The 13,461-nt window shown below is 38.3% G+C and overlaps 1 protein-coding gene across 5 annotated transcripts in view; it reads right to left on the bottom strand.

Moving 5' to 3' along the window:
- Positions 1–13,461, bottom strand: part of LOC129777308 (protein madd-4) — a 517,165-nt gene that overhangs the window by 60,002 nt on the left and 443,702 nt on the right. For all 5 annotated transcript variants that reach the window (XM_055783531.1, XM_055783529.1, XM_055783532.1 and 2 more), the window contains one exon: positions 136–530. In XM_055783531.1, coding sequence (XP_055639506.1) covers positions 136–530 — 395 coding nt within the window. The remainder of the gene's footprint in view (positions 1–135; positions 531–13,461) is intronic.

Genomic DNA, 13,461 nt, shown 5'->3' with positions numbered 1-13,461 from the left:
AATGAGCTTTTCGCTGTGAAGTGATTGAAGACAAAAACATATGGGTACGAAAAAAAACAAACAAACGAACGGCGTTTGGTGGCCTCGTGTGCCTCGTTGATTCGGAAAGGAAGTTCGATGATACTTTATACTTACGTTGCTTCGCTAGGAACACGCTGCGAGACAATTTTCTCCGCTTTCGGTAATCGGTCCTGCCGCAGTGGTTGCGCGTAATACGGTTGATCGTTGTACGTCATTAGCGTGGGGTCTCGTTCCACGTGGCTCAGCTTCTCTTTCGTGGACGAGGACTCGCCGCCACCGTGTTTGCCACCACCCACAATCGCACCACTGTTTGGGGTGAGCGCTGGTGGTGACATGATAGCCGCGAGAGCTGAGGACGAGGGGGCATCACCATTGCAACCGATACCGGTTGTGCACTGTTGTCCGGTCGAGGGTTTGCTCTTGGGGTCGCACTGGTTGCTGTAGTGGCCACTTGAGTCCATACACTCGATAGTGCGAATTTGAATGCCACTTCCGCACGACACGGAACACTGTGGAAGGATAGAAATGCGTTTTGTGAGAGTTAATTATGGCTTGAGTTTTGAGTTATAATAGTATTAGTAAGCAAAGATATCAGATCTTCAGATCTTTTACGAAATAGCACATTCCAACAATGCATTACCTCCTGAGTTGAGTTGGAAGGGTACACTCAAAAAAATCCACATGTCAATACTACGTGAAAATTCACGTAGAGTACGAAAAATTTATTTTCAGCCTTTCACACCTGACAAATGTAACAATCAAGTTGAGCATCAGTTACTTTCACTGCAGTTGCGCCATATCTTTTACGTGACAATCACGTACTCTCTTGTATTTATTTTGACAGTTGCATTCTGCGTTCATTCTGTGGAATAATCGGGTGTGAAGATGGCGTCTGTTAAATACAAATTGCAGGAACTGCTAACAGAGTGTGATATTATGCAACTATTATTAGAGGCATTCGATTGCAGATAACCAACAAAATTAACAAACCGAGGCAAAATGCAAGAGTGAAACAGCCACACAAGCAACAATCGATCTCCAATCTTCTAGGAATGTTGTTGCCGAAAAAGCTGCAAAATGGTTAATTCTGTATAGTTAACCACGATCTGTTGTTCTTAAAACGGTGGAAAATAACTACGAAGCACGCGAAGGCGACTTATTGTAACGAAAATGTATTACCAAAATTTTTACGACATATCCACAATACAAGTATCACACTGGTTTCCAACTAGTATCAGTTAGTATATAATCTGATTGAATTGATGTGAATGCTGTTAGTGATAAGTATGTAATAGCTTGTAATAAATTGTTGTGTATTATTTGTTATATTGAATTTCTTAGTGTTTTCAATTAGTCTTCAATAATTGCTTCAATAATTTTCTTAAATCATCCTATTTAGGAATAGAACAATTGAAAAATAATTCAATCATTGAAGTAATTGACCGAAAAAAATATTCGGAGCACATTATAAGTGTAGAAGGTACGGGAGAATTCATGTAGCTATAACGTGGAACTCATAAGTTCATGAGTTCATTCGGTTTGTTAATTCTAATTCTCGTCAGTATTACGTGAAAAGTGCGATGGAGAAAAATCACGTATGTAACGTAACATCAACGTTTATATTATTTTGAGTGTAGAACTTTTGCTGATGTTCATTCATAATTTTACTAACAGCCGAAAAAATCGAGTTATTACTTTTGTAAACGTCTATGTTGCATCGGGGTAACAATCCATATTGGACCAATTCCAAATTAAATCGACAAATGACAAAATATAGTTTTGATTCGAATGAAACCTTGTATTCCGTTTGGGTTGGAGGAAATATGAGTTTTCCACAGCATTTGGGATTTTTTTTACTCAAGCGTAACTATTGAAAAGGGCGTATCGGTTTTAGTAAGAGAAATTTTTGGTAATTTGTAACTCAAAAACTAAGAGTCTTACCGAAATAGTGTCATAGAAAGAGTTATAGTGTATTGATGTTTACCCCTTTGCGGTCGTATTAAATTTGGACATGGCTGGGCTTAACGTGTTAACTTAAGAATGAATTTTAATGTGATGTTTTTATATAAAAATAATTTTGTCGCTTGAGACACTTGAGATGCGATTATCAAAATAACATGAGATATTTATGCAAACAGTAGATCTGAAATCTTATGAACAATCTTTTCCATCACACCAAAGTGTTACAACGGCTAAATTCTGCTGTTATGATTTTTGTCACACATTCCTATGTATCCTATGTACGCACTGTTCGTTGTGTTGTGTGGGTGACTACTTTGTTTGTTACTGAGTACCGTTATCTATTACTCATACGAGCACCAAATTGATTCGTGAACAGGTTCACTAGACGTCAAACTTCGTTTAGGAAAAGCATAAACTGATACTCGGTTGAGTAAAATATAAGATTAGCATGGTTTCTTGCTGTGGTGGCTGAGAGCAGACAAACAACCACAAAGAGTTAAACTGCGAATTTTTTTCATATAAAATAGAAGTCATATAGAAAATTAAAAAAAATCAGTCCAAGATGGTGGAACTATTTTTGACGAACTTTGTCAAACATCGAATTTTTATGAATTTTGGAAATTTCGAATTTTTGTATGTTAACAATCATCTTTAGCCAAAAATTATGAATCCTGATGTGATTTGAAACGAAAAAGCTCATTACTAATCTCTTTCTAAATGCAACCATTCTCGAGATATAAAAAAATATTTCCACTTTATTGTCATTTCATAATAAATAGGCCCTTTTAATATGTTTGTCGTGTTATACCGTCATGTTCATGAACTGTTATGAATTTGCATATAATTTTCAACAACTTTTCCAAATACATCATTATGGTGAAAATATATGTTTAGGAGTTAGGTTGAAAACCATTTGAAGACATGTGGGTTAATACAAAACGTAGGCATATTAAAAAATCTTTTTTTCATCTCAATACAAACTTTTAACATATTATTCGTATTGCGCAATGAAAATATAAGCAGTTTTTGAAGTAGAATTGAAATCCCAACAACACAAATACACCTTGTTGATTCAACTGGACCTTATGGGTACTAAAATAATTACCTTGTTTACGTTATGCCTAGATTGTACCTGAATTTATGTATCTTTAAGGTTTTTGCTTGAATGTTGGTTAGCAAAATATGGAGTTAGTCTACAAAAAGTTTAAAAAAACAGAAAGAAATCGATTTTTCATTTCTTCCCGATTTGCTTTACCACTACATCGACACACATCCATATAAATATATGTTCGTAAAATATTCCAAAAACTTGAAAGTTGTAGCTTCAAAACGAGGTATATTCCATCTTCATGCGTTGATTTTCACAAAGTTACATCATTTCAAAAGTCACCTAAAAAATTATACTTCGCCCTCCGTTCCTTTATTTTTTTTGTCGAGTGTAACGTTTGCTTTAAAACAATGGATAAAAATTGCCGATTTTTCGTGGGTTCACCTTCACATGCACTTCTGAAACTACACATGCAGCATCAATCATAGTAACCCATGAGTCAGCAGAAAAAAAAAATGACAGCTTTATCAGTCGAACTCTAACCGTGACGGCGACAACAGTGAAGCAACTCCGTGTATGAGTGTGCGTGTTCAAAGAACGGTACCCCACCGCGTCGAAAACGAACATCGTGCGGCACTTTGTGGACGCCGGATACACCCGTTCCGGCATCTACAACATCTTGGCACTATTGGACAACAATCAGAGCATCGAAAGAAAGCCCGGTTCCGGACGTCCGCGACTCTGAGTGACAAGAAGCTCCAAAGGATGCTGAAGAGGAAGATCGAGGGGAAAATGGTTACATCACTGCGTGCGCTTGGCCGGGAGGTCGCTGCAACCGACCAAACAGTGAAAAGGTACATGGCGAACATGGACATACATGTAACGAAGCGGAAGTCCCGTCCACTGGTCTCGGAGCTACAGGTAATGACACTGCGGCAGCGGCTGAATGATATGGTCAAGTCGATTTTCCTGGCGAATCGCGACGTGGCGGTGGTGATAGATGACGAGATCTATCTCATCCTGGATGGCAACGACTGGCAGGGCTTTTCGTATTTTACTTCTCCCATGAAGGAAGTGAGCTCCTAAGTGAAGTTTATTTCACACACCGAGTTCCCCAAGAAGGTGCTGCTGTGGCTGACAATATCAAATCCGCTCTTCTTTAGCTCCGGACTGACCGTGAACGGGGAACTTTAAAGTACGGAGTGCCTGCCGGAAGTTGGGTCGTTCATCAAGTTGGGTGAAGACGCGGTGTTCTGGTCGAATCTGGTATCGGCCCACTACTCGAAGCGATCGTTAGAGGAGATGGAGAAGCTGAATATCGATGTGGTGCCCAAGTCGGCGAACCCTTCGAGAATTTCTGGGCAAACCTTAGGCGTAAGATCTACTCCAACAATTTTGTCGCAAGAAATGAGAAGGAATAGATAAATAAAACTAAGAAAGAACTCAAAAACATGCCTACACGTATGTTTTTGTCCGCCATGGCGAATATTCCGGTTAACTGCCGGAAGGCCGCTCGCAAGGGTGTAGAATTTACCTTCCATGGGAAATTTATCAAATTCAATCATCTGTATTAGTTTTTTTATCACCATCCGAAAAAAGGCCATTTTTTGCAAACGTTAGATAGTTACGTTAGTTAGTTACGTTAGTTACGCTCAACTTAATGAAATTGTTTGGTGTGTTATTCTCCTGTCCGATTCGGTGGGCTCTCTCACAGATGAAGAAAACCTAGATGACGACATTTTTTTTCTTGCGTAAAGTATTTGTGATTCGCAAGTATTGGAAGATGTTCGATTTTTCGAGATCGGAAAGTAATAATATTAGGTTTTTCCTTGAAGACCTTCATCCTCCTGTGTTTGTTATTCGGAATCTATATATATAAAAATGGATTTCTGTCTGTCTGTCTGATTCTTATGGACTCGGAAACTATTGAACCGATCGACATGAAAATTGGTATGTAGGAGTTTTTGGGTCCGGGAAAGGTATGTATGGCCCCCCTTCTCTAAGGGGGGGGGGGGCTGCCACACAAATGACACACAAATTTCTACATTACTCGAGAATTAATCAAGCAAATGAAATGAAATTACGTATATGAAGGTTTTAGGGTGCAATAAATGTTTCTATGGTGGTTAAACACTCCACCTCCCTCTCTAAGGGGGGGGGGCTGCCATGCAAATGGAACACCAGTTTTTGTATTACTTGAGAACTAATCAAGTAAATGAAACATAATTTGGCATGTGGAGATTTTAGGGTGCAATAAATGAATCTATGATGGTTAGATACTCCTCCTTCCTCTCTTAGGGGAGGCTTCCATACAAATGAAACACGAATTTCTGCATTACTCGGGAATTAATCAAGCAAACGAAACCAAATTTGGTATATGGAGGATTTAGGGCGCAATAAATGTTTTCACGGTGGTTAGACACTACACCCCCTCTCTAAGGGGAAGCTCCCATACAAATGATACACAAATTTCTGCTTAACTCGAGTACTAATCAAGCAAACGAAACCAAATTTGGCATGTGGAGATTTTAGGATGCAATCAACGTTTCTATCTAAGGAGAGAAGAGGGGAGGGTTCTGTGTTTATTCTAACATATTTTCTGTAATGGAGAAACATGTTATTTGCAAGTGATTGAAAAATTTTGAACGAGAATTGTGTCTGAAAATAATCAAATATTATAATGATGAGTTTTGTTAGAAGTACTAAGAATTTTTTAGTAAAAGGTAAATTCAACGGGGTCGATTAGAACAGGGGTTATCAGATTTTTTTTTTTATGGCAGAGCATTTTTATAGCAAAAACATTTAACGGAGCACCTGCATTTTTTAACCAACTGAACAAATTCTATTTGCATTGTAATAACCCGACTGAGAACAACGCGACATCTGACCCGGAGTCAACAAGATAAATTACTATATGCCCTGTGAAATTGAATTGAAGAATGTTTATTTCAAGGTGGGTTTTTCAAGTGCGAGTATTTCCTATAACTTTGCGGAGCACAAATTTCCCGCGGAGCACCATTTGAAAACCCCTAGATTAGAAGATCAATCAATGAACAGTTCTGCGATTGGAGTTATGAACTTGCGCTTAGTAAGAAAACGTGAATGTTTCAAGGTATTGATAACAAAATACAAATTTTGGGCGGGACGAAGTTTGCCGGGTTAGCTAGTATAAAATAAAAATCCACGTGTTTGTTCTTGCAAAAAAAAAAAATGCAGGTTTCAGTCAATGTTCGATTTTTCGATCAGTCATTTCCCAAAAAATTGAAGACTGGGAAAAATTATTCTTGAATATCAGGCTTTCTTTAGTGCCATTTATAAAAATTACACTAATTCAACTCGCCAAAGAATATTCTTTACAACTTGATCGTCCGGAAGCGATCTGGCGTGGTGGTAACATCCATGCGTCTCACGCTAAAGGTCACGAGTTCAATTCTCACTCCCGAAATTCTTCCAAAAATGGAAGTAAAAGTGACGAACCAGCCTAATGAATTGAAAATCACTATAATACAGATACAAAAAAAAAAATAATAAAAACTTGATCGTTAATGGGTTAATAAGGACGACATCGATAGATTGATCAATCCTTAATGTTTTTTTCACAAATTCTTCACAAATCTACAAATGATCACGTCATTTTAGTGATGTCATGTCATGTCATGTCAAAACAGTAAATTCATAAAATAAGCTGGCATATTTTAATAACACATTTCAAATTGCCACATGTCCCCAAAACTGTTTATGAAACTGCCTCAGTGGTGCGGTATGAGCTCACAATCAGTTAAAAATTTCAAATATGAAAAATACGAGTGTTATCCCGGGGGAAAGTTTATTGAAACATTTTACGTTCACTATGGCAGGGATTAATTAAACACGTCGACAGCTAATAATTAGTGTATTATGCTATACTTCTAAAATTCACCGAATTGGGGCGAAGATAATTAGTGTGGACTATGTTATTACCAGGATAACAATGGTCAGCATAGCCTTCACCACGCTAGACTTCTGAAATATATATTGAAATATATTATCAGCGGGTATTATATGGTAGATAACGACTGATCGTATCAGTTAGCTATGTTTAGATTGAATGGAAAACGCAACCATGGTTTCACAATCCGATTTATGGCTTGCAATATTTTAATTGAGAGCAGATTATGTCACCATATAATTTCATTTACCATGTGATGCGAGTTATCACTTTCCAACCACAAGAAATTTCAAAATACACTGCAAATACTGACCTCCTGGAAATGTTATTAGCTCCAAGCACTCGCTGAAATCATGCTTTGGCCACGAATTTCGAACACCGAACAACTGCGAAAACAACCACAACTCCTGGCCTGGCGGTGCTGTTAAGTAATTTCCCAACACAGATGGTCCTGCAAACGAAAGCGATGAAACTTTCGCTTGCAACCAATATTTCCATCGAAACAATCACAATTCTGGAGAGCCTTCATTTCCGCACCGTGTTTTTAGTTCTCGCGGTGTGGTGAAAGTTTGCACATGCTACCAGCAGCAGTTCTAAAACAATATTTAATATAATGCACTGGCGCACATATTTCAACATCATAACTAGCAGATGCAGCTTTCGATGCTCGGCTACCGCATGATCAAGTGGAACTGTTGCCAGCGTGTTTATTTTTTTACCTATCGACACTTTGGCGGCAACGATGCTGTTGAGCATTTGCTTCCGGGACTGGAACAAAACTTTAGACCTTGTTGTTCGTAACAACTCTACGATTACCAACGAAGTTGCTTCAGAGCAGTCCAAACTACTCCACCAGGAATAGCAAAATTGGTGCAAAAACTCGCTACAGCAACACGGCTAGAGTTGCATGTTTTGCCAGATACTCTTACCAATTCGCTGCATTACTATTGCAAGAACATTTACAACAGAGATCTTGTACCGCCATAACCTAAACAAACTGGATGATTGTACAATTTTCTCCAGTACGCAACAACAGGACGACAGCTAGCCTGCCGGGCGAGAAACGCAGCCCTCGGAATGGTCATAATGACACTCATAAAAATTCTTTATGACTTTATTTAAATTTTGGGTAATAAATTCATAGCTCAGCAGCGGTCCGTCGCGCTCGGGGCGAAGCTGGAATGGTACCCCTTCCCGGGGAAGTGGCGGAGCAGAGATTCGGAGGCGACTAGTACCACACTGCTGCTCTGATATCGCGCTATCGTTTTGTTCAATCTGAATAATTTGGTGTGAATGTGGAAATTTATTGATTTATGGAATATGTATGAGTCGGACCGTTGGCAGTGGTGTGCGCAAACCCGCGGGAGAAAACTTTTACCATGCCTAAAACGAAAGTTTATCAACCGAGAATGAGCGGAAGGAAACGGGACAGCAGGGAGGGTGGCTAAGAGCCGGAGGATGCCGAATGCGACAAAATTAAATCTGGCGATGGAAACCCTGCGCGGAAAAGTTAGCAACAATTCAAATTAATTACTTTTGTATTCGTGCTAAATGGGACGAAATATTGCTGTTTTAATGATCCACGGTGGAATGTATGCGTGCGAATATGATTACACGAAGTCGTTCATTTTGGGTAGACAGAAACTTCGAAGTGGCAAAGTTTGGGTCTTATTCCATGCGAACTGTGGGATCATTTAAAATTTCACTGAAGAAACTTGAAATACGGAGTGGCTGGAGAAATCAAATAGTTCGTAGAAATTCTCTTTTAGCATCAACTTTTATGGGACGTAGTTAATTCTTGAAGGCATACAAAAATAGGTAGGCAAAACAGGTAATTTGTCAAAAAGGATCGGAAGTAAAGTGAACTAAACTAATTATTTTTTTTTATCTCATTTATTTATTTATTAGGCTCATTAGCATTTTAGCTGTAACAGAGCCGGGTTTTAATCATGTACATGTACATATGTTTATGTTTCTATAAATTGTAAATTACACAGTAGTTAGTAGTAGCCATTTAGGCGTTAAGTTTTCTGTTCCATTACATTATGGTAAATTACACAGTAGTAGCTATTTAGGCGTAAGGGTATTCTTTCTGTTTATCCATTGTTTAGCAGACCGGACAGCGGAGACAGTTGATATTGATCATTGTTGAGTTATTTATAGAACAGCAGCCCGATGTGTCTTGCAGAGCAGAGCAGTTGTATGGATGAATCGATCTTATTTCGACCGTGGATCGATTTCCATCGCTGATGATGGTTGCGTGGACGTAGTTATTCTATAACAACACAAAGATGGTCAATTGAGGGCCCTGAGTTTGAACTCACGATCGATCGCTTGGTAAGCGAACGCGTAACCAAGTGGCTACGAAGACCCCCAACTAAACTATTTGTTGTTCATTCAAATTTATTGCATTTCGTAATACCAGGCGTATGAAACCGGACTTCACACATCAATAATTACACATTGCAATGTAAGATTTTAGAAGTAATATCGATAGACATTCCTTATGCTTTTGGCATCTCTCAACAATATTCAATTGAATATGTCAGAATTTTTATGCAGCTTTTGGAGATAAAAATGAATATTGTGTCTACGGTTTACGATTTGCGGACATCATTAATTTTTTGCTAAACATTAAAGAAATGCGCTTGAGGCGAGCATGCACGGTATGTTATGAGTGGTTCAAGAAGTTCAAAAGTGGTAATTTTTATGTGAGGAACGTGGAAAACCACCGAAAATGTTCGAAGACGCCGAATCGCGAACATTAACGTGCAGAACAATTGAATGTATACCAATCAACCGTTGTCCGAAGTTTAAAAGCCATAGGAGGTTGGAAGATGGATTGACAAATGATTGATTGACAGATTACACGAAAACCGGAGGAGCATTTTCGAAATTTCGCTACCACGGTTAATCGGTCACATCTGCCGCGAGGGTAGGTTGCTTTAGATAGAAGACAAGGTTGTGTGTTTTCTGGGATCAGCGAGGTGTAACCTGGTACAATCTTTTGAAGCCCGATAACACTGTTAATAGTAAACGTAACCGAAACAATTGATCAAAATGAACCGTGCTTTTTGGACCGACGATCCAACAGTCGGGAACCAGCCGGCACTTAACCATCACCATCCGACTCATTCCATCCTCAATGTTACCAATCAACAAAGCATCTGTTCTGCAACCATCATTTCGGCAGACGAAATGTATGCAACCCGGAAACAGAGAAATTCTGGTGTGAAAGGCATTATCTGCTATTATAAAAAATAGGAGTCATGAATACTGCTGTTACGGACTACACTCTCGCGTGCTCGGATACAGCATACAATATTTTCGGTTTTACGGAGACTTGGCTCAAATGCATCACTCTTTCCTCTCAATAATTTAGGAGCGTTCACACGGGTTTTCGTTCCGACTGCTCAAGTCATACCTGTGCTATAAGATCTGGTGGAGGTATGCTTCTGGCTACTATGTCGTTTTCTGCAGCCTTCAAATTGTACTGTAGACGAACAGTTATGGGTAGAACTTTCTAACCCGGCTACACGCTATTCATCTGTGTCATTTACGTCCTCCCTGATCGCGTCAATGACACAACTCTGGTGCCACACCATAAGGAATCATTAGAATGGATTACCTCACGTATGATGTGCCATACAAATGAAGCATACATTTCTGCATAACTCGAAAACTGATAAATCAAATGGAGCCGAATTTGGCATGTGAAGGTTTTTGGGGGCACGAAACTTTTCTATGATGAATAGACAGGGGGGGGAGGGTGTAGGCTGCCATACAAATGAGGCATACATTTCTGTATAACTCGAAAACTAATCAAGCAAATTGAACCAAATTTTGCATGTGGAGATTTTAGGGTGCAATAAAGGTTTCTATTGTGGTTACATACCCCTTCCCTCCTCTCTAAGTGGTGGGCTGCCACACAAATGAAAAAGTTGATGGGACTGAGCCTGTGATTATGTTTAGTAATTGCATTTGAATTGAGTTCTTTCATTATTAAAAATCTGTGAAGTGGAAGTGGATTTTAATGTGATAAAACGCACTCCTATATCTTCTTCTATCTATATAAAAAATGGATCACCGAATGTGTTGATAATAGCAAAACTCGAGAAAGGGATTGTCCGCTTCAGGAATGTCTTTATTCTATTATATTTTCTGTATCAAACATTTATTCCATGTAACGGAGAAACATGTTATTTGCAAGTAGTTGAGAAAACTTCGAGAATTGTGTCTGAAACTAATAAGATATTATAATGAAGAGTTTTGATAGAAATACTATGAAATTTATAGCAAAAGGTAATTTTAAAGGGTAGCTTAGAAGATCAATCAATGAACAGTTCTGCGATTGGAGCCATGAACGTGCGTTTAGTAAGAAAATGTGAATGTGATAACGAAAAATAAATTTTGGGCGGGACGAAGCTTGCCGGGTCAGCTAGTAACATAATATAACGAAACTATCGCTAAAGCACTTTTCTCAAAGCAATTTCTCGTATTTTCCTCAAAGACAATATGAACTAAATCTAAGTTGTTTTGATATACCATTTCAACCCTTTTTTTATTTGTCGTCCTGTGTCGATTGCATTTTGTTGATGTTATCCGATTACATATTTTGGAGCTATTATTTCCGGTCGATACCTGTATCCATTCCTTTTTTTCTTCGCCTTCATCTTCCCCAAGATTGGATTCTATTTCTAATTGACCAATATCTTTACTGATGGTTTGACTGTCAGAAAGTTATGCGTGACATATTCTTTCTTCTTCGAGCTCCGATACCACTCTTTGATTTCCAAGATCAGAAATGTGATACGAATGTGAGTAGAGGAATTTTGTCTTCATTATCTAAATATTTGTTTTGGACCACACCTCTTCGGATCCAAGATTTCGTGATTGCGGTTGACAAAACGTGACTAAAATTGCTAAAATATTACACCTTTCAAGGTGTAATATAGGTGTTTTCCAGTGCTTTTGAAATTAGCATGATTGACATTTCTAATTATTCTCGGTATATCGCCCATTGGTTGGAAAACAGATGTTGAATTCGGCGATAGAAAAAAAAACTTTTATCAGTCCACCGTCGGAGGAAATTTCGTCTCCACAATAGTGCGCAGTACAGTTATCTTTTAGTAAAATGACCTTAGTTTGTTTTTGTCAGTACTTGATGAACTTCCAGAACAAACTGATTTTGGAATCTTTTACTAAATGAGTTTCCGGTCTATGCAGGTATTAGCGGATTTTCGATAGTATACAGCAAGAGACGTACCTATGGAACAACGAGGGAAAAATTGGAAGAGCATGAAAGTTATCCGGTTTTTGTCAGCTTTGATTCATACGACACTTTTTCCTCCAAATGAGTTGGTTAGTTGATTGCATGGTAGTAATTTTGAAGTTTGTTAGATTCGTCGCAATTATATACCTGATTAACGGTCAAATCAATAGGTCTTCAAATAATTGAAAAATATATTTTCATATTATTTCTTATGTTTCAAAGAACGTAATAAGAACGAAACATTTACAGTGATAGAATCGAGAGTGATAAGAACACACAGTGATATAAACGAGACGTTACTCTACATCCCCTCTGGTCCAATACCACTCTTGAACGTCTGAAGTCGATTAACAGATCAGTCCTCAAAAAACTAAAATTGGGTTATATCTTTGATATTACCGCAAAGTGGATGTAGGACTAACGTTGACTCAGCAATAAATAAGTAACAAGCATATCAATCTTGGACATTTCATCTTTCGATAAAAATGATTATCATATCACTTCGTTTAGCCGGAAATGAATTATTAACGCTAAAAAGGGGGAATCGATTCCTCCTCGGAAATACCCAATACCCCCGATAACGACGATCGATTGCAGCATTCGTAAACAAATATTGATATGTAATATAATATCCACTTCGATAAAATCCACTATCCACTAATCCACTAAAATCCGTCAATGGCACCCATCGGTATCAAATTATCATCGATACCTCGGATTTGGCTAAATTAGGCCCGACTGCAGAGGAGAAATGGAATTGAGAAACGACAAATGAGAGAAAGAGATTTTAGAGGTTGAAAGGAGATTGGCAGAAAACATCTGCATTTCATCTTTCGAGTAATGTGATTATCATACCACTTCGTTTTGCCAGAAAGAGATTGTTAATGCTCAAAGGAGGAATCGAGTCCTCCGAGGAAATACCCCGCGCAAATTAGAATCGACTATTGATTGCGGCATTCGTACACAAATAATTTTATAACGCAGCCTTCATCAAATGGATTTCTTCGATATGGTGAAATATCCACTATCATATATTTCGTATTCGTCATTATCAAATCCATAGTCAATGGCACCCATTGGTATCTAATTATCATTGACACCACGATTTTCGCTAAATGCTTCCTTCAGTTTCAGGCCTACAAAAACTTTTCTGAACTCTAATCCATCAAATTTGGTGTCCCTGAAAAGAGCCGTTGATTATATGCTAAGGTACTAAGATAATAATGTCGA

The sequence above is a fragment of the Toxorhynchites rutilus genome, chromosome 3, assembly GCF_029784135.1.
Source record: "Toxorhynchites rutilus septentrionalis strain SRP chromosome 3, ASM2978413v1, whole genome shotgun sequence".
Taxonomy (NCBI): Eukaryota; Metazoa; Arthropoda; class Insecta; order Diptera; family Culicidae; genus Toxorhynchites; species Toxorhynchites rutilus.
Note: the sequence above shows the minus strand (reverse complement) of the source record. Positions and strands in the feature narration are given on the sequence as shown.